This window comes from Apostichopus japonicus, chromosome 4, assembly GCF_037975245.1.
Source record: "Apostichopus japonicus isolate 1M-3 chromosome 4, ASM3797524v1, whole genome shotgun sequence".
Taxonomy (NCBI): domain Eukaryota; kingdom Metazoa; phylum Echinodermata; class Holothuroidea; order Aspidochirotida; family Stichopodidae; genus Apostichopus; species Apostichopus japonicus.
The window spans coordinates 97,392-120,727 of NC_092564.1; the positions used below are offsets into that span (position 1 = coordinate 97,392).

The following is a 23,336-nucleotide window of genomic DNA, read 5'->3' on the forward strand; positions in this document are numbered from 1 at the left end:
GTAATCAGTATCCTCAGCCTGGTTTGAATCTTCAATATAATCACTTTTCCTTTCATTAAGTCTACTCATCTTTTTGTTAACCTTTTCATAAATCCATTTATAATATTGTATTCTACACCGCTACTTAATCTCTAGGACACTAAAAGGCTTAACTGAATCAAATAGGTTAGAAATTTTACTTACAGTACAGACAGTGTTCGACTTATGGCCAAAAAATTGCATAGCAACAAATTTTGACAATTGCTATACAATATTTTTGTTGCATAGCAGTTCCCCAATATTGAATAGCAGTTTTGAAATTACCACAAACGGACCAAATGTTGGCGATCAATGTATTAACTAGAAAATGTTTGTTTATTATTATTATTTATACTAGTGTTGCTACGATAATCGTTTTCAATATCGGTATCGGCCGATATTTGCAATATCGGCAGCATGTCGGTATCGGTAAAATTTTGCCTAATTGCCGATAACAGCAAACCGATATTGAACTTCTCTTTTTAACAGCAGAGCTACCTGTACTTATTTATACTTGCAATGATTTGTTAATCTGCCCAAGACGATCCATTTCTTTAGCGTCAGTTAAACTCAGATTCATTTTCGATTAATATTCATGGAAACTTGACTCTCCGTAACGTCTAAAAACACGTCTACGGCGCGCGAATATAACCAATGACCTTCGTGAACCTTGGCCTACACACAGCATTAGTGCAGCATATGTACACTGTACTAACCATTCATTTACTCAAAGGCCTCCGTGAAAACCTTGAACATGATGCATACAGTAACTGCACAGTTCAGCAGTGTTGGAAAACCTTGTTCAATTTCCCGCGAACACACTGCCGATTTCCCGCCTGTGTTCGCCTGCCTAGCACGCGTAACGTGCGAGCATAAAGGCGTGGTGTCCAGGGGCCCGTCTTAGGGCTATGGTGGGGTCATGAGGTAGAACCCCTCGTGGGGATCCTGGGGGCGAAAGCCCCCGAAAATTGTCATTTTTTGCGATGTCTGGCGATGAAAAAATTTGCAGTTGAGGATGCAAAATACTGACAACTTTTTTTATTTAAATTGTCACGAAACTGATGAAAATTTTAAAATGACAAGTTAAAGTAGCTATATTATGTTATAAAATGAAAGGAGATTTAATCTGTCTTTCAATCTTTAAAAAGTGCAACTTACAAAACTTCCGATATTATGAAACACTGCCTAACAATGAATAGCGTGCACTATGCGTACATTTTTACAACTGCAGTGTTTAACCCTATACCCAACTACTGTGCCACGGTACATGTGCTGCGAATTTGCCCAGGTACCTTCCCAACAACTGTGAGCTCATCCCCTGTGTAACACCTGTTTGTTAACATTTTTTTGGCACGTTGCCAGGGAACCTTTTAGTTACGTGAGATCCGTAACCGCCGAGGTGGTTAGGCTATTTGCTTTACACTTAACTATGGTAGGATATTATTTTTTCAGGTTTTTTTTTTTCGCTATACTGTCAAGTGAATAAGTTGTACATTGAGTATAAACTCAATAAATTATAACTTCTACATTGTGATCGACAGTTCGTAAGTTAAGGTTTGAGTGTTTGCTCCCAAATCTGACTAGGAATTTGTATCGCACAAATCGGCACAATGTGCGATGCTGATTTGGAAACGTCTCGCAAGTTTGTCGTTTTGGATCGCATTTTGCGATGCGATACCGGAAAAATCGAACACTGAGTACAGACTCAAACTCTTGTAATACCTGTTTTTCTACCATATGGTCCTTTGGTCAATGTAACCTACGAATACACCTACAAACATCCTCTCTCTCAGAGAGATGAGGTGCAACTAACATGAAAGTGCATAACATTTAATGACATCAAGCTTCACTACATTCCTCATAAAAAAAAAGCACTACTGTACATCCTAGATCCCAGTACCATTCACCCACTGAGATTTGAGAGAAAAGCCAGAAGATTCCCTCTCCCAAAAAACACATGGACAAACCCTTCAATAAGAGGACTCAAGAGCTTCTTAACTGCTGAACCAGTTGTGACTTTGTGACAAATTCGAAAAACCTAATAATGGAATAAAAGAATGAATTTACAAACAAGAGGACAATGACCTTAATTATAGTCTAATACATACTGTAAAATTTTCTTTGCAAGCATCACTTAAGTTGCAATTCAGGCCTAGAGATTTGTTGACAAGCACAACTGCATCAAGGTTTTGACATCTTTGGTAATTTTGCTGAATATTGGGTAATAAAAATCATAGAGTCAATGTAAATTTGAGATAAATTTCATCACAATGCTATGCATTTTGGAATTATAAAGAAGTCCAGAATTGTGTATTCTTGCAAAGTGCTATAGTGATTGGCTGATAGAGGTTCCCTTAAGTGCTGAATATTCATAACTACTGTGCCTTTAGGGTGTGGCCTAATGTTTATGAAAAGGGTCCTTATTTTAAAAAAAAAAGCTTTCAGAATTGTACTGTTTATCATCGTTTATGGTAATCTTCCCTTTTATTAATAGTACACAAGGTCATTAGTTGGAACATTGAAACCAGGAATAAAGCTGCATTTAATTGCAAAATAAAGCAAAACAAAGCCTGACGATGTGCCAATGTATTTCTTTGTTCAAACTCACAATGCAAATGTTGTTGATGAAAATTCGATCATCAGGGTCTTACTGTATAGTTGAAGATGATTGATTAGGCAAACAGCAGCAGTCTGAGGCAGGAACCTAGGTCACCAAGCTGGATATATAGCAAGCAGTGTATGACATAGGTCAACAGTACAAAAGGTTAGCTTAACTGTGCTAAAACTGAATATATTTATGCAGTATTATCGCCCATATACAGGATTGGTGAAACATAAATATATATTTTTTCAACATTACAAGTTGCATGGAAGTAATGAAGTGATCACATTATTAGGCTCCTTATTGCTTTACAAATCTTTGCTCATCTTTAGTCTCCTTAGCTCAGTGGTTAACTTTAGCTCAGTGGTTAATGCCTGTGCCTTTCAATCATAAGGTCCCGAGTTTGAGTCACTCCAAGATTAATGTATGTCGTCCAGTTACAGAGTTGTTGACAATTCATTATCGTGGACTTTAAATATGTATCTAAGAGACTGACTTCGGTCAGCTTGCGGCTTTGATAAGCCAATGATGGCTTCTTCCCTGCTTGCAGGATGATCTAAAATACATGTATACATCATAAGAAATAGGTATAAAAATTCTTAATTGGAATATAATTTATAAAAATATTAGTGTATTAACTTTATACTAAGCAATATTTTCAATCCATTTCTTGTAACACTTAATTCCCTTTCATGTGTTCAGAAAGTTTGCTTTAAACCTACTTATAGTCCTTGAGGTGCTTTTCATATTAAAAGGTCTTGTTTGATAACCAAATGGAAGTTTCATCAATTCAAAAGGGTAGGACTAACATACAGTAGATCTATGGCAAGTTGGTTGCTGCCGGGTACAAGTAACATGCAGGTTTAACAAGACATGGTGTACAAAACAAGGTTCTAACATGATCATGGTATGGAAAATTGTTTGCCATGAAATGAGAAATTCCAAATGCTAATGTTTCAAATTTTCTGAAAACTTGTAACACTGAAAAGTTACACAGTATTGTACTTGGTATGTTGATCCATCTTAGCACAAGAACCCTATTCTAGTATGTGGAGTTTAACAGTCTGAAACCCTTAACACAATACCTCTCAATGCAAAGCTTCAAGTTACCTCATACTTGTCATATTGGTCCACTTTAGGAGTACAAAGTTCTGTAGTTTGATGTGGAGGTCAAACATCACTTTCGGTCATTAGTCAAAGTAAGAAAAGCTTGAATGAACTTCATGATTTGTGGATCCCACTTTGTGACATACAAGAATCCTAATGCCGTACATTTGGAAAGTTTAATTTAATACAGCTGTTAATGATCTCAGTATTTACAATTTCTGCAAATGCAACTTATGTAGAAATACTGTTTCCTTTGCAGATGAATGATTTATTATAAAACAAACATTTTCAGCTCATGACACATCATAGCTACACAGTTTGCTATACTGTTGTCAAATACAGTACACAACATGTCACCAGATTTGAAATTATCTTTGCCCTGCAAAGTGCTATGACAATGTGGTGTTTGACAAAAGATGCAAAAAGTTTCCAGCATTTCTTGCTAGCAATATATATTAACCAATGGAATATCCCCTTCATTGTACAGTATTGAGCATTGTTGATTAAGTCTCATGTATGTATCAAATATGAATTAAAAGTTAATGAGAAGACTTTATTTGTGAGTACTAATTATTGTGTTTTGTTCATTTATCCATAGATGGATATACAAGCTGTGAACTTTCCTATAAGGTTTACATTATTTCATGATGTACTGATACAGACACCACCATGCACATCAGATGCTCATAAACAGGACTGTTCTGCCATGGAGGTGCTAGCAGAAAGTATCCCACCACCAAGAACATGTTCAAGAAAGGTCAATTGTAATGGCATTGATTGTGAAGACACAATCCTGTATTCTGTAAACGGCGGGCCTGTGATGGTAAGTAGTTCAGTACCTTAGCATCATTTACTTCCTCGTAATGAATTCGCGGAGGGTGTTGCTGGGATCAGTTGAGGTCAGCGGTTAACAGTGTGAATACCATGTAAATATACTTAAAGACCATTGCCAAATCTGATTGCGGTCAGCACGGAGTGCGCTCGGAAACCTTATTGTTCACATCGTCAGCTGCTTAACGCCTCACTGATCAGCCCTCAGCTGAGTTAATGACTGAGGCTGCCTGTCTGTGACATAGATGTAGACAATGGACTTCCTCAGTGACCAAAATGAATGAAATGTCATTCTGAATAGGGATAAACTTCATTTTTGTTCAAACTTGCTTGCATTTACAGTCGATGGAACTTCATCTAGTAACTTTTAGTGTTAACACATGCAGTCTTGTATATGCTATCTGTATTACAGTACCCCTGTCTATAGGCCTATAGGTGATGTATTCTTTAAAGAGGCCATAACACGAAAAATCAAACTAATCAAGAGTAACTTACTCTGAATATATGCAAAAATCTATGTTCAAAACTATCCTCATCACCTTCAAAACCTCAAGGACTAATTAGAAATTAACATTTTAATATTCGCATCTGAAAACAGCTCTCTGAAAATGCGATTTCAAAACAGGACAATGATGACGTCATGTTAGGAACACAAGTGCCAAGCCCAGGCACATATGGGATGCGCAACGATCATACCGTTACACATACATGCACATTTACACTGAGAGAACAACCACTGTATTATGCTTTATCGTTAGAAATTACAAGTTTGTTTTACAACATGTTGTAAAATATCGGAGAGAAATGCTGTTGTGTTGTTGGGGGATGCATAAATGTCATAACTCATGCAATTAGCCTTCATCGATGACCGAAGGACGAAATATACACCAAGTTAATGCACAACACCAGTGCCGATTCACTGGGCCTAGCCAGTATACAGCTCGGTAAGTAGCGAACGCTTCACGGAAGCATACTACGATCCCTCCTTTTTTATGAAATAAAACGAGTGGGCTTTAACAGGTAGACATAAACGAGTCGTTCTTCTGGCAAGTATTCCACATTAAAACTACTTCGAAGACCAGAACGGGGAACAGGAAACATCCAGTGGGACAAGTGGCGATCCTTTGGAGGGAGCGCGGCCAGTATAAGTGTTACTACACTGAAGTCGCAATAGACGAAGAGATTCTGTTGTATCATCTAAATTAACAACCCTTCATTGCCCCATTGTATAGTAATAAGCTATGAGGTTAGCTTCAGAAGAAATGGGTTACATCTTCTTGTGAAAAATCTCAGTGCCCCAATTTATTTCTGGAATATGCTGGGTCAGCTAGTTATAGCAATAATTTCCTATTCGTATTCCAGGAAAACCATTTTTTGTTGGGGAGGGAGTGGAGTGATGGGGATGGGTCAAAATGGGTAGTTAAAAAAGATTATATTCCAAAGGGTGTTTAAATCTCACAGCGATTTATTTTAAACAGTCTCAGATCCAAACATTCACACAACGTAGTTCAAATCTTAAATCATCAAATTTTTTTTCAATATCAGTTGTAGACAGTCATTCTGGACTATCTGAAGAAGCCTGTGACCAAACCAACATTAACAACAAATGATTACATTATATGACATAAAAGTAAAATTGTACTTTCCATAGACAATATCATTCTTAAATTACACTAATGTAATTTGTGACATCAAAGGAGGTTTAAAGAAAACAACCGACATGAAATTTTTGGCTTTCAGCCTACAAAACAGATGCATGTCCATCGCTATCAATCGTTGTTGTGACAAATTAATTAGAATAAACCAGAAGCAAATAGAATAAAGGGTAATTTAAACCAAGAAACACTGCACAACACTAATCACATGGAACAATGTTACCCACGCACGACGGCACGTACAACACTCACGCGCAACGTGAAACACAGCATCACATGCATTAAAACAATCAAAGACCATTTACAGGGTGTACTGCTGAGTTTCTGAAGATAGATTGTTAAACAAACCACCTGCTGCTGAAGAAACAAAGTCTAAACATTCAAGAGTTCTGCTGCCTCTATTGGTCTTTATTATGACTTTCTGCCAAATATCATTGGTGATATGGATATTTTGGCTTCCAGATTAAAGGTACGAAGCAAACATGTCTGGGAGGTAAATGCTCCTAAAAAGGTCAATGCCTGTTCCCTTATGCACATAATATATGACATCACGGTCACACCAATACTCGTGTCCAAATGCTTCAAAACATGCCTTTTCTTTCATTGTTGATGTTGGGTCTGGAAAATAACCATTTCATCCTTAATTAAAAGTCTTGAATTTATATATTAACACTGAGGGAACCCTGATGGAGTGATAATCCAACACAATTGTAGAATAGAAAAGGTGTTTCTGGAGGGATATCTCAAGCAAGGCTTCCTATACAATGAGTTTTCTCCTGGCAACTTGAATCCAGTGTAATGACCATTGGCTGGAAACTCACTTCTGATCCTTTGGACTGCACATGATGGTAGCACAACCCTGACGTGTCTTGCTAGGAACCCCCAGTACCATTGAACCTGTTGACCGTAGGCTAAGTATCTGTACTGCCTGGAATTTTTTTTTTTGAAAGTTCAAAATGTATTAATGTTAGCCCATGATGTTCACAATAACAAGCAGGGATACAATGTACAGTTATGGTTACATTTGTTGTGAATTTACACCAGCTTCCATGTTTCATGAAACATTCTTTTGTTTTAGACAATTGATTTGCAAAACTCCAGGCCAAAGTACTAGCCTAGTAATAATAAGTATGAAATAACACATATGCCTACCTAGCATGGCTGTATAATGCAACTTTCATCCCGAGCCAAACTTCCAGTATGCAACCAACCCTACTACTATATAGAAGTACTACGCACCATACTGTACATGTATGAATACATAGCCAACACACTGTACATGTGGGTTGTAAGTCACCGTAACACACCGCACAATACGGTTTAGGTTCTAAATCTGACATTCCACAGGAAATTTCAATCTGATTTCGCGCTGACTTGTTATCGATTGTTTTGTGTATTTATGTACACTTGTAATGTGTTCGGAGTAATCAGCGAGAGCCAAATTGTGTTCATATCATGATGTCACATGACGTCATGAGATTAGGAAAATTTTCAGGTGAACAAACTTTTCAAGCCCGAAGAGGGTAAATTAAATCTCAATTTTCATAGGTCAAAATCAAATTTTTAACTGGCAGAATGGTTGATATATGTTCTAGAGAGCATGCTTATATGGATCCCAAAAAGACAGGATGTTGAAATATTTGTGTCATGGCCACTTTAATATTTTTAATCAGAAGCAAATCATTGCAACAATTGCTCAATATTACAAATAGTATTGGATTGTTAATAATATTTGTTAATTTCTCAAATGTCAAATGTTCCCACCATCATAAGTCATCATTAAACACAATAGCATTGTATACTAGGTTTGATTGGCAGTTACAGTAATGTCAAGTTGTATCAAACGTGTACATTAGAGTATTTTGGTAATAATTGGACCCCAGTTGAACTCCAGCTAATATATGTTAATTGCTTCAGTGCCCCAATGATCACCACAGTTAATGAATTTAATCCAATAACCTACAAGATCATTTTAGGGAAATGTTCAGTGAGTATAAAGATCGGTATGTTCATTTAAATGTTTTTCTTAATAATTTCAACAGAAGAATTGGGCCCTTTTAATGAACACTTCACATGGAAATCCCCATAAGTTTTGTATGTGCAATGAAATGATTCACACAGTTAACGTCCATTAAGATTGGTCGTAGAAGAAAACTTTCATAGCAGTATGAACTTGAAGTTGGCTTTCATCATGGTTGGACTAGTCTGCCAACAGCATTACGTATTGGAGTTGTAATCAAACTGAAGCTAAAGAACAGTTACAAATTGTTTGGTAGTGCGCTATTAAGTAATGATTTCTCCCACTTAAGTTAGTGTGTCATCTGTAGTGCAATGAATTATACTGATTGGGAAAACTTTGGCTGTAGAATCGGGAAACTTGCATATCCAACAGGTGCGCATAACTACCACAGTAATTGTCATGCCATTTTCACACATGTTCATTGGTTTCTGATATGAAACACCATGTAAAATATTTTGAAGTAATACCTGTGGTAATCCCCCTCCCCCCCCAAAAAAAAAGAAGTCTGCAAGTTTATTTTGTGTAGGAGTGTGTTGGCCAAATATTTTCAGGGTTAAAGGGTGTGGGTAAAAAATATTTTTGGGGTGTGGTATGTATATGTACAAACTTTCTCATAGGGTTCCCCACCCCCACCCCCCCCCACACATACCTTCCGGACGTTACAAGGGACAAAAGGTCACTCAGGAACCTAACAATGTGAGCTGTTTTGAAAAGAGACCCTCATTGTACTACCGCTGTATTTAAAACAAAACTACTGCTGTATTTAAAAAAAAAATTAATCAAAGGGATAAACAAATCTGCATATATTTCTCTTTATTTGATTGTTATACATTCTCATCCCTCACTATTTATTGTCAATGGCAGTATCACACAGATGGTCATCCATGACAAAAACTGCATCCTTGCGTTTGGACTTATTATGACCACTGTGTAATTGTTTCGACCACATTCTTCCAACTGGCAGTGATTATTTTTTTTATTTATTCAAAAGGATGTGCAGTGACTCCCAGTACATTGATAGATAAGCACAAATGCATGGATTGAAAATAATGAAGGGATACAAAGTTATTGACCATACAGTTATGATGAAAGTTGTGTCATACAATGAGTGTTTATATTTGGTAACTAAATGCAATGATATACCAGACATGTTAATTACATATTTCCAATATTTGAACTCTCATGACTCGATAGCATAAGTTTGATCATTTTACTCTTAAATATTTGTGTTTTGTGTTATGAAGCTAATGCATGATGTGGCTCAGTTTGTCTGTAGCTGAGAGGAGAATGTATGACTGGCACTTGCTGCAACTTACCATGCTTTCTTGAGATGGCGCAGAAGCTGTTCATCTGGTCTTTCATGGCATTGATATACGTTCTGTAGTAGGAGAAGTGGTTGTGGTCTACAGAAGGTAATCCTGATTTCATCAAAAATGGTCACAACTTTATGGGATGGGAGCTGAGGTGTACAGTAGTGGCAGGTGTCATTGCTGCACTTCATAAAAGTTAACCATTTCTGCTAACTCCATAGCAAACTTTAAATTCTTCAACAATATCCGATTTTTGAAGTGTCTTTGTTTGATTTTTCATGAGTTAGTGAACTTTCATTGCTCATTTGTCCCTTTGTTACAGAGGGTGTTCAGGAAGAGTTCAGTGACTAAATAGCGTTATCATTAAACTCCATTTCTTTCTTTTGCTGAACAGCTTTGAGTAGATTGTTTTGCTTGAGGGGTGGACCCCCCCCCCATGTATAATAAAACTGACCACGACCTTGGATTCCAATCAGGACCTCCATCCACAATTAAAAGACACTTTGTTTTGACCATAGCTATTTCTTTTTTCCTCTTCTTAAGAAGCCTACTCTCCCACCGGAATTGAATAATCTCAGACTGGTGTGTAACCTCCAATTTATCTCCAAGCTTGTGGAGAAAGTTGTAGTGAATCAAGTTTTGCAACATTGTAATCGTCATTGCCCTTTACCTGTATTTCAGTCTGCATATAGACAGCACTATTCCACTGAGACTGCCTTGCTCAAGATTCATTCAGAAATCATGCAGTCTATTGATAAACAAAATGTTGTGCTTATGGTACTTCTATACCTCAGTTTTTCCTTGGATACGGTAGATCATTCTGTTTGGGTGAACATTTTAGAACATGACTTCAGTATTAAGAACACTGCTCTCAACTGCTTCATCAATTACCTTGGGACCAGGTCACAGTTTGTTTTGCTAGATGGTGTGTATTCTGAGGAAATCCCTGTCAAGCATGGAGTTCCACAAGGCTTGTGTCTAGGTCTGCTGTGTTTCACGCTGTACACTAAATCTCTATTCAAAGTCATTTCTACACATCTGGACACAGGTTTTGCTTATGCTGATGATACTCAGTTGATTCACAGCTTTAAAACTCAGCATAACCCCACAGAAATTGATGCTTTCAATCTTATGCAAAATTGTATCTCTGATATTAGGGATTGGATAACTGCTGATAAATTGAAGCTGAACGATAGTAAAACTGAGTTCATTACTCTCGGGACTCCAGTCCAGCTCACAAAGGTTGTCAATAAGTCTATCAAAGTTGGTGGTGCTTCCATTGCTTCTTGTGATCAAGTCCGCAACCTCGGGGTTATTTGCGACAAACACATGAAATTGGATAAACATATCAGTAAAGTTTGCAAGACTGGTTTCTATTATATTTTTAATCTAAAGAAGATTAGGAAACATATGTCTTCTAGAACTATGAGCACCTTGGTTCATTCATTTATTCATAGCCATTTGGATTGTTGCAATAGTTTGCTCCATGGTATTCCAGGGTATCTGATTCAGAGACTGCAATGTCTGCAGAACAGTGCAGCCAGGCTTGTTGTAGACTGCTATGACTTCAACACACCATCGTTGAGTATCCTCCATTCTTTGCACCGGTTGCCTGTTGAATTCAGAATAAAGTTCTAAGTACTGCTCCTGGTGTATAAGTGCATTCATGGAATGGCACCCGCCTATTTGTAAGATGATCTGTCCTTCCAGGTTAATAATCGTTATACCTTGCGTTCTAGCAATACACTCACTCTTACTGTTCCCAGAACTAAACTGAAAACCTATGGCGACTGTGCCTTTCAATCAGCCCGGCCCAAGCTCTGGAATGGTCTGCCCATATCTGTGCGGAGTTCTCCCACTCTCAGTCAGTTCAAGTCTTGTTTGAAGACTCATTTTTTCAAGTTGGCGTTCTATTAGGGTTGTACAGTGCTATTGAATACTTTGTAGATTTTAGCGCTTTATAAGTTCATTTATTATTATTATCATTATTACTGACCAAACCATGTTTTGTGCACAGCCATATGGTAGACTTTGGTACAAAAGCTGTAAACCTTTGCACTGCAAAAGTAACCTTGCAAGGAAATGATGTTCAACAAAGAATTGTAGAATTGTGTGCGATGATTACCAGAAGATATAAGAATGTTTGTGACAGATTATTAGCCAACTAAATCATCTTAAATTATAGGGAAAACCGGATAAATCCTTTGTAGCTAAACATGTGTACTGAATGCAGCTGTAAAGTATTTCTGAACCTGTAGGCACATTACACCTACACTATAAATGATAAGTGGATTTAGGTTTTGTCAAGTGTAGAACGATGAGCAATGGTGACATCATTGCGGCACTTGGTTTCGGGGACTGCAGTGGCGCTATCATTTGCAAGCTACACTGCAGCAAGGGAAGTTAAATTTCTGAAAGAAAAATAGCGATTTAGTTGGAAATTTTCTGTTGAAGTAGCAAGTTAGCAGTATTTTGGACAGTTAAAACGTTACAGAATTCCCTAACTAGTTCTTCTTCATAATATGTTTTTCAGATATTTGTTATTTGAGATACTTTTGTAATCACAGCCATACATAAAGTCTGTACACATTCCTGTGTATTGTATCAAGGCCAAGCTTAGAGTGAGCTGTGATCAATCGGACCAGTGTGCCCCACTGGCATCATGTCTTGACGTAAGTCAGTGTTAGATTCAATTTTTCTGGCAGGACGGGCCAACATGTCAAGCACTCTATCCCAGAAACTAAAATTCATCACAGGGCAAGGCTTAGGGCTATACAAAAAAAAAAAATGATATGACTGGAAGGACTGGATCCCATTTTCAATAAAAAAAAACTTTTAAGATTGTAACATTCTAATTGTGGTGACAGAATTTTCAATACGATGAAATGATCATGGAATGGGAAGGTTTCTTCAAAACAATGACAGAGAGTTTCATTGAAGGTCAGGACAGTTGAAATGAGAGTTACGATGCTGTAGCATAGGCCATACTTCTCGTCTAACAGTGACAGAAGACTAGGCCTAGCCGAAAATGTTGAACGGTTCCAGCCACATGATACATTAACATACAAACTCAGATCATCCAGGAAAGTTTATTTCAATGCTGTTCCAAAGAGTCCTATTTGCATTGATAACCAAAAGCCTAAATCAGTTTAAAGCCTATTGTCATCCTAACTAAAGGTACAGTACAGTAGCTAGAAACCACTGTTCATTCTGGAAGCACCTAAACTTCTCAAGCAGACTCACATTTCATATTGGGGAAGACGGCCAGAGGGAGAAGCTGTAGTCTGCTGGTTAAGTAGACGCAGACACGTTGTGCTGACAGTGATGATCAGATTTGGTCCCTTACTGAACAAGTACAGCTTTGGTGAATCAAGTAGTTGGGTGGTAGGTGCCCCCATATATATATTACCATTCTAACAGTTTTGTTGTAGATTATAGGATGCATGAGTTCATTTATGGTCATTCCCTGATAAGTTTGTCAAACTCAAGTGAGTTCAGCTTTGATGAATCTTCTACTTAACAAATAGATTCCTCAAAATGAGATCTTGAAATCAGCAGTGGTGAAGCTCTGAAAACTTTGAGCAGTCAGTTTGCACCCATTGGGGACAATTTGGCTATACTGTACTTTCATGTCCCACTTGAAAGCACTAGTAATACAGTATTGTCAGTATGAGCAGTATGAATATCATGTTTCTGTCAGATAAAGGTTAGGAACTGTTTGTATTGTTAGTAATAGTGCTTTCAAACATGGAATGGGTGTTTTGCAAAGATTGACTGTTAGAAATGGGGGGGGGGGAATAATTTGGTAGATGATTTTATTTGATATGGATGCCATAAATATACATTATGTTGCAATTTGTTGTTAGTGTTTTCAATGATTTCCACACACATGGTTGTTTTCTCTGCAGATGAAGCAGATGAATTTTCCATTGAAAAATGTAGATATAGGTAATCTCTTTTGTCTTACTCAAATATGTATCCAATCAATAATTCAAGCTTTGAACCAATGTTCATAAAGTCAGTCATTGGAACATCCCTGCAATAGTTCATCAAAGCTTGATAAGATAAATTTGACAATACATGTACCAAGTCATCATCCTACTTTTGGGATTTCTTCATTCACATACCATTGTCAGTACTTCCTATTTTGGTAATTGCCAAAATATTTGTAATATCCTTCTATATCTCTTGAGCATTCATTTCCATAACATAGTAAGATTACATCCATAAGTAATTATGATCTCATGTACCATTTTTGAACTGTTCACTTATTCCATCCATTGTATACCCTACATAGTATTTTATATCAGGAGTATATACCTTTACTGATATGATATTTCTTCATGTAGAGTAAAAGAAGAAAGAGAATAAGAGTATAGACAATCACTACCATTATAATTGCCTCTAAAGATTGAACAGTGCACATCCTCCAGTTTTTTCTTACTTTTTCTTCATCTTTCCTGACACGTATTTGTATCCAGTTAGAAAGTCTTTCTTAAGAATATTTTATGCCACTGGGCCTAGTCACTTATATCCCACAGTGTCTGCTCATTCACAAGCATTACACACAGGGCCTAGTCACGTATATCCCACAGTGTCTGCCCATTCACAAGCATTACACACAGGGCCTAGTCACGTATATCCCACAGTGTCTGCCCATTCACAAGCATTACACACAGGGCCTAGTCACGTATATCCCACAGTGTCTGCCCATTCACAAGCATTACACACAGGGCCTAGTCACTTATATCCCACAGTGTCTGCCCATTCACAAGCATTACTTACAGGGCCTAGTCACTTATATCCCACAGTGTCTACCCATTCACAAGCATTACTTACAGGGCCTAGTCACTTATATCCAACAGTGTCTGCCCATTCACAAGCATTACACACAGGGCCTAGTCACTTATATCCAACAGTGTCTGCCCATTCACAAGCATTACACACAGGGCCTAGTCACTTATATCCCACAGTGTCTGCCCATTCACAAGCATTACACACAGGGCCTAGTCACTTATATCCAACAGTGTCTGCCCATTCACAAGCATTACACACAGGGCCTAGTCACTTATATCCAACAGTGTCTGCCCATTCACAAGCATTACACACAGGGCCTAGTCACTTATATCCCACGGTGTCTGCCCATTCACGAGCACTACACACAGGGCCTAGTCACTTATATCCCATTGTGTCTGCCCATTCACGAGCATTACACACAGGGCCTAGTCACTTATATCCAACAGTGTCTGCCCATTCACGAGCATTACACACAGGGCCTAGTCACTTATATCCCACGGTGTCTGCCCATTCACGAGCACTACACACAGGGCCTAGTCACTTATATCCCTCAGTGTCTGCCCATTCACATGCATTACAACCAGGGCTTAGTCACTTATATCCCACAGTGTCTGCCCATTCACAAGCATTACACACAGGGCCTAGTCACTTATATCCAACAGTGTCTGCCCATTCACGAGCATTACACACAGGGCCTAGTCACTTATATCCCATTGTGTCTGCCCATTCACGAGCATTACACATAGGGCCTAGTCACTTATATCCCTCAGTGTCTGCCTATTCACAAGCATTACATAAAGGGCCTAGTCACTGAAATCCCATGGGTGTCTGACTTTATATGCACTTTACCAAGCACTTCGTAAGGGGGATCATCCTTTAAATAATTCCTTGAATGCTGAAGTTGGGATTAAGTTCAGTTAATGCCCATGAGTTTGGCACCTGGTGGTGTTGGCATGTTGAACATCATGAGCCTTTCTGTAACTATTTTATTGAACTCTATTTTAAATTTTAAATTTAAATCAATTTGCCCTTTTGAATTGTCAGGTTTATGTAGTTTACATGTTATGAAGAACACCTTGTGTAAAGTGCAGAAATGGCAAAGGCTTAGCTTGGATGAGGTCAATTCTTGGAATGTTAATCCACCATATTAAGTGTCAAAACAATATTAAACTTGGTGAAAGAGAGGTAAATTTTTGAAAGTCTTGCAACATTATAATGGCATATTTCAATCTTAGATTCCCCATTGATTGTGAGTACAAACACCACATCAAAACTTGTTTGAGATCCAAGATCATTTGTGATCAACATTGATCAAAGTCTGAAGAACTTGTAAACATGTTTACTCAAGCAGTGCATCTTGGTTGCAATTCATAAACTTCATAACTCAAAACTAAATTTGATAAAATGTGTTACCTGTACTAGGTATTTTAAACTAGTTTAGTGAGTAAGAGAACTGTATTGTTTTCTGTGAAAGTCAAATGTCATTTGAGGTGAACAAAAGTCTGAAAACCTACATGTTAAATTCCAAAGGTTAAACTTGGTGTGTACATCCAAATATAGTTAGTGCAAAATCTGATTATTTCTTATGGTTGCGAAGGTTTATTTGTGCTGGAAAAATTTGGAAAAAACTAACACACAAACTACTAAAGTTAAAGCATGAAGGAACATTACACATGACATGTAGGTCCTCAAGAACCTTGCCAGACCTTATGTGAAGAGATACTGCTGAATGTACTCATATGTGGCAAGGAATCACTACACTCAGTGGCCTTCTGGTTTACCAATTTCATTTATAGCTTTGGCATTTGGTATGATGCCCATACACCACCATTGAAAGGCTTTAACAGCTCATCTGAGGATCTGCATGATTTCATGAACTCCTCATAATATCTTTATAGATGTATATCTATGCAACACAACATCACATTATAGTACCTTTGATTGTTCATGCTAAAATGAAGATTTTGATGTTAAAAACTTTACAGCCACACCAGAAGTATAACTTCATAGACATATTTCTTGGCATTCTACAGTGTGTATCATTGGCAATGAGTGTCATTCCACCTTCCTTTTGTGTTATGCCAGTTTAATTGTCAACATAATAAATGTGTTGATCCTAAAACTGATCTTAACACTCCCCTTTTCTTTCTTTTATCACTGCCTAGTATGGCAACTTTACCAGTGACTTCATTCACCATTTGCCTATGCAGGCCGTCATTATTATGACAGCATCCACATTGTGATGTCAATATATATTTCTTACTTTCTTTTCCTCCCCACTCTCAATTAGTTCCCAGTCACAGTTAAATCAGGTTTGGAGGTTGACAGTTGCAGCAACCCTGTTTCCTTGATAGCAAGTGCCCAGAGCAGTGCTTTAAATCTGGACTGGACACAAGTTTTTACTCATTCAGAAGTCGTCCATGTTGGTGAGCCTTACTGTCTTTGATTCATTGTTGAAGCTGAAGGAATCTGCCCAGTGGTAATGGGTGTGTGTATGTGTGCCTGTGGTGAATGAATTTCATACTTGGAGTGTAGAGCCATCTTATTAGGTATTAGAACCTAATTCTTTTCTGTGAAGGTCAAATGTCATGTGAGGTCTGAAAACCTTAAAAGCACAATAACGCCAAATATAAAGCTTGAATGAACTTCTTACCTAGGATATAGATTCAACTTAGCAAGTCCTGGAATCTTATCGTATTTATATCCTTTCTCCAAGGATTAGTGTTAGATCTGCAAAGCTTGATAACCCTAGAAGGAAAGATTGGGATGCACTTCATTCTTGGTATGTGAACCTAACTTATTGAGTAAATCAACTCTACTTGTTTCTGAAGAGGTCAAATGTTGTTTGAGGTCAGCAGAGGTAAGAATCTGAAACCATTGTAAACATGAAAATGCTAAAGGTAAAGGTTGGGTGAATTTCACACTTACTAAGTAGACATGCATCCACCATTGAGTACAAGTTACCCTCCCGGTGTCATGCTGGTAAAAGGTTGTTTGAGGTCAAAATGGTAAATATCTGAAAACCTTCTAAACATTACCTTAAAATGTATAGGTTAGATGGGATTAATACTCTTTATGTTGTTCCGCCTCAGTGAAAACAAGAACCATTTTGTTTTTATGGATGTCAATATTCATTTATGCTCTGGAACTTCAATTCCAGCTTAATAGTGATTGAGTACAAGAATCATTCCTTGAAGTGCAAAGTTCAAGAGACAATATGAAAACCTTACTGATCATGGAATTCAGTAATGGTCAAAACTTGAGATCTTGTCTGCAGTTTTACAACATGTATCCTTGTTCAAACTGTTGTGAGGAATCACAAAGCCATTTGGCTTTATGGTTTGGTTTGGTTTGTTTTTCACTAAAATGAGTGATATGTATGGAACGTGTCTTCACATAATGACTTAGGTTTACATAATTTTTTAATGCACTTTTGTCGTTTTGGCGTTCCTTAGATATGAGCTGTGCATAATTATTGATGCACGCAACATGTTTGTTGACGCTATTGTCAACAAAATACCATTTATTTACAAGGAAGAAAATGAATTATGATTCAGTCTAGGAAAAGTGAATGCAGTGCATTTTAGAGATAGTCATTTGGGTTGGGAGGGGGTAGGTGTGCTTCTGGGGTGATAGTAATTCAGTTCAATATCCTGCCTAATATTTATTAAGTTGTTCTAAAGGTAAAATGTGTCATTGTAGGACAGATTGGCTGACACAGGAGTTCTACAAAATTTAGTTTGGACCATTTGCAAGTTTTTTTTCTTCAAATTACAACAAAAAGCATATTCCTTCACTAATGCATATTATTCTTGTCATCATTAAATCTTGAACTTTGTGGATAATAGTAAAGATTATTTCTTAAACTACCATGAGATTCACCAGTTTCAGCTGCTTGTGTTTTTCAGCTAATAACATAATTTATTCTTACACAGACCAGGATCTTTCAATGGGTATTGACTTAAGTATAAATGTCACTATGGAGCTGCAGCCAGACTTAGAACATATTTTAACTACGGTAAGAGCTGATTATTTTATTCCTGATGGTGATGGCATGTGTGTGTGTTACAACTTGGCTTCTAAACAGGATTTAACTCAAAACTATATGGTGGTTGAACTTCATATATGTGGATGCACATTATGAAGTACGAGAATGTATTTTTTCTGCAGAGGGAAAAGGTCATTCTGGGTTCAAGAAAGGTCAAATTATGAAAAGCCTTGTCAACATGATATCTCCAAATGTAATTTGGATGAAAAAATTCTTACATGATATATGGCTCTGCCTTATTGAGTGCAGGATCCTTTTTGTTATTGCCTGGGTCAAAGAGTTCAGAGTCTGCAGCCTTAGAAACATGAAATCTCAAAAAGCAAGGCTTGGACTTGGCTCATACTTGGTATGTGGATCCAACTTATTGAGTAAAAGAGCCACTATTGTTAGAGATCATAGTTCATTGTAGGTCAAGGGATGTTAACACCAGTAAACTACTAAATATCACTGCAAGCTTGAAGAAATTTTAACTGGGTCTGTCAATCCACTATAGTAAGTAAGAACAGCCTATTGTAGAGGTCAAAGGTTATTTGGGATCAAGATTGGAACCTTTTGATCACAAAAGCTCCTAAACAAGTATTGAGAACAAGAACCTACTGTTTCACAGAGGTCACAGGTAATTTGAGGTATAAGAAGGCTAAGATTGGAGAACTTTGTAACTTTGCAAAGCTTCATACTTAGTATGTTGATTCATCTTTGGGATTTATAGGGTAAAGATCAGCTGAGGTCAACAGAGGTCAAAGTTTGAGATCCAGTAAGCATCATGACTCAAAAACTTAAGCTTGAAAGTCATATTAGACTTTTCATCTTGGTGGGAATAAATATTCCCACTAAGATGACGTAACCATAAGTTTGAAAACCTTGTACCTGTAAACGCAAAACAAAATTCAATAGCAAAGCTTCATATGTGATGAAGGTTCATAGTAGTAAAGAACATCAATGCAGTAGTGTGGCTGAGTTCATGGGTGATTAAAGACCCAATATCTTATACACACTCCAAAAGTAAAGCTTGGACAAAATTCACACCTGTAGATCCACTTTTTTTGTCCTTCATACATAGGATTTACCTTTTTTTCTTGCACATGTATCCAGCTTACTGTGAACCAGACCTCTAAATTGTTATCTGTGTAGCTCAAATGGTGTATGCAATACAATCTTGAAAACCTTGTGTGCAGTAAAACTTGGCAAGGAATTACAAACTCTGTTAGCATTCTAGTTTACATTTTCTCTCTAACATTTGTCCTCATATGCACTCATAATATGTGTTACTGCAGACTTTGGCAATAAACAGGTTTCTGTAAAGATTCTCTTCTTCCCAGAGATGCATTGCATTTAAATCCTCTCCTGGTTGATTGCATTTCTTTTAAGTATCTCTTGTTAATAGACCACAAATTATGACAATATTAGTGCATGTTATCAAAGTCAGAAGTCACAATAATTGTTTATAACATAATACTGTTATAAACAGTTGTATGTTCTTATTTACCAATAGATATATAAGAAAATAGTATTTATGCTAATGATATAAAAATAAAAACAGAGTGTTGCAGTCAGTGTTGTGATATAGTGATTGACTTACATAGATAACTGTACATAAAGTCAGATAACTATATAAGATCATTCAGTTGTACCAAAGAATGAACAGTTGTTTCTTTTGCAGATAACTTATAAAGTGACCAAGGATGGCCATCAGAGTAATGAAGTCTTACTTGAAAATGCCTCAGTACCAATTCCAGAATGTAGTGAGTATTTCACATGCTAATCTATAATATTTGCTGGTTCAGATATCTGGACTTTGGTAGAAAATGGAATGGATATCTCTATAGCCCTTGTTATGAGTGATTTTCATAATGTTTTGGTACTAATGCAGAACTAACTTACTGTGCTAATGCAGTTGATAGGTAAGAACAGTCAGGAGTCATTCTAAATGATAAGAACAAGATGACTTGACATATACAGGATCAACAATATTATTACCTCACTTGGTCCTGAATCCAATTGTGTCATTTCAAAATCAATAATTCTTTGGAAATATACAGCTAACTTAAGTTTTATTTTGGTTGTAATTTATCAAGTATTAGCTAATAAGTATTAAGCTGCAAAGCAAAATTACAAAGCTGTTCTTAGCAGGACTTCAACATATAGTGAAGAAAAAAAAAAGAAAAAAAACAGCTTGCAAGAACCTGACACATTGGGCATCTGTGGAGCAATTACCAACTGGTCTGGAGTGACATCTTACTGCTAAATTACCACCAGCATCACCAATGTGGAGCAATTACTCTGGAGCTGTATCTTACTGCTTAATTATCACCAGCATCACCAATGTGGAGCAATTACCAACTGGTCTGGAGCGACATCTTACTGCTAAATTATCACCAGCATCACCAATGTGGAGCAATTACTCTTGAGCTGTATCTAACTGCTTAATTATCACCAGCATCACCAATGTGGAGCAATTACCAACTGGTCTGGAGCGACATCTTACTGCTTAATTATCACCAGCATCACCAATGTGGAGCAATTACCAACTGGTCTGGAGCGACATCTTACTGCTAAATTATCACCAGCATCACCAATGTGGAGCAATTACTCTGGAGCTGTATCTTACTGCTTAATTATCACCAGCATCACCAATGTGGAGCAATTACCAACTGGTCTGGAGCGACATCTTACTGCTAAATTATCACCAGCATCACCAATGTGGAGCAATTATTCTTGAGCTGTATCTTACTGCTTAATTATCACCAGCATCACCAATGTTGAGCAATTACCAACTGGTCTAAAGCTATATCTTACTGCTAAGTTATCACCAGCATCACCAATGTGGAGCAATTACCCTGGAGCTGTATCTTACTGCTAAATTATCATCAGCATCACCAATGTTGAGCAATTACCAACTGGTCTGGAGCGACATCTTACTGCTAAATTATCACCAGCATCACCAATGTGGAGCAATTACCAACTGATCTGGAGTGACATCTTACTGCTAAATTATCACCAGCATCACCAATTTGGAGCAATTATTCTTGAGCTGTATCTTACTGCTTAATTATCACCAGCATCACCAATGTGGAGCAATTACCAACCGGTCTAGAGTTATATCTTACTGCTAAATTATCACCAGCATCACCAATGTGGAGCAATTACTCTTGAGCTGTATCTTACTGCTTAATTATCACCAGCATCACCAATGTGGAGCAACTACCAACTGGTCTAGAGCTATATCTTACTGCTAAATTATCACCAGCATCACCAATGTGGAGCAATTACCAACTAATCATGACCCCTAGAGCAAATGTTAGGAGAATTCCAAGCCTAGACTTACATATAGTTCATTGAAATTGGCAGCCACAATGTATGGAAATAGTATGGAAATACAAATAGATAATTTGGTAACATGATAATTTTATGCCCTAGCAACATATAGAAAAAGACAATATAAGTTGGTGATGCTAGTGATAATTTAGCAGTAAGATATAGCACAGTCAAGACTGCATCTTCATTTGGAAGTATATACTGTCAATTCCTATAGTAGTATTGATTACAGGAACAGTAAGGTGGTTAAAGTTCATACTTATGTAGATCTTCCTTTGTGAGTATAAGAACCCTTATTACATATGGAGGTCATTTGTAATTTGAGGTCAACATAGGTCAAAGTCTGAAACTTATAAACACTTTAACTCCCATAGTGAAGCCTGAAAGAACTTCATAAATTGCTTGTAGTGCCAACTTAGTGAGTGTAGTCAATGCTCACTTCTGGTTTCGATGAATATCATTCATGATGGCGTGTGGGTGGGTGTGTGTGGGTGTGATCGGTGCATGTGTGCATTTGTGATGCCCAGCTTGTAAACATGATGTCTCAAGAAGGGAAAGTTGGACCAACTTCATATTTGGTGTATAGATGTACCACATTGAGTACAAGAAGCCTGTTGTTTTCTGAGGAGGTCAAAGGTCTTTTGGGGTCACAAGGGGTCAAAATGTCGAAATTTGTACACACAATATCCCAAGAAGGGAAGCTTGGGCAGACCTCATATTTGGTGTGTAAACGTAACACATACTAAGTCTAGAAGACATATTACTCCTGTATTTCTAGAATAACACTGGCTTGCAGTCTAACTCAGAATCATTCTGAATCATTACCAAAGGCAGAATGAATCTATTTGATGGTGATGGTGTGTGTGTCATTGCAATCGTATTGCCATGTGTGCGTGTGTGTGTTTATGTTTATGTGATGCTTTGGCTTGTAAACATGAATTCTCCAGTGCTTTAAGTTCTTTTGGTGAATATAGTATGGTCAAATTCAGTTAATATGAATCTGTGCTGGGGCTATATAAGTCTTCAACAAACCATGTAGTCATCCAGGAAATGAAATATGCTTCAAAGAATATATAGTCTTGCTTTAACACGCTCAGCAGGCCATTTTCAGTTTTCACTCTCTGAGTTTGAAGGGGCCAACAGATTATCTCACATTGTCTCAAAAATTGCCATTTTCGCTATGATTTCTACAAGATGACTTTGGCTTTGGCAGTAAGTTGGGCAAAGATTTCACAGTGTTATAAAGATGTCATGTAGACCTCTCATCCATTAATAAAAAAATATTAAAGGGATGTTTGCAAGGTGGTAGAGCTGATTTGATAAAACTTCTACACTGTAAAATCCTTTCCAGTGAATGTAATTGTTGATGCCCACATGGGAGGGATACATATAAGAACTGGAAATCTCTGATCTTTCTGGTTCTCACTTAATTCGACAAATTAAACTTACTTGCTCTACATTAGTCAGGTTACTTGAATTTTCAGCAAATTGCATGGTAAGGAACAGTGGCAAAGGAAGGTACTTTTGAGTGGGGGGGCTGAAGACTGATGGCCAGCCTGGGGGAGGGGTCTAAGGGGAGGGGGTTACCCCTCCTCTTTGGAATTTTTTTGTATTTCCAGGTGGCCTCAGATGC

General features: G+C 37.4%; 1 protein-coding gene and 1 long non-coding RNA gene across 5 annotated transcripts in view; one reads left to right on the forward strand and one right to left on the reverse strand.

Annotated features, from left to right (window-relative positions):
* The window catches only part of LOC139966048 (uncharacterized), a 62,067-nt gene that overhangs the window by 12,751 nt on the left and 25,980 nt on the right, over positions 1-23,336 (forward strand). For all 4 annotated transcript variants that reach the window (XM_071968690.1, XM_071968689.1, XM_071968691.1 and 1 more), the window contains exons 5-8: positions 4,326-4,550; positions 16,631-16,766; positions 18,276-18,358; positions 20,049-20,130. In XM_071968690.1, coding sequence (XP_071824791.1) covers positions 4,326-4,550; positions 16,631-16,766; positions 18,276-18,358; positions 20,049-20,130 — 526 coding nt within the window. The remainder of the gene's footprint in view (positions 1-4,325; positions 4,551-16,630; positions 16,767-18,275; positions 18,359-20,048; positions 20,131-23,336) is intronic.
* LOC139966061 (uncharacterized) lies at positions 6,006-13,410 on the reverse strand. Its single transcript, XR_011792443.1, has 2 exons — positions 7,366-13,410; positions 6,006-7,141 (listed from the first exon to the last, which is right to left on the reverse strand). It is a non-coding gene; the product is annotated as an uncharacterized lncRNA (long non-coding RNA).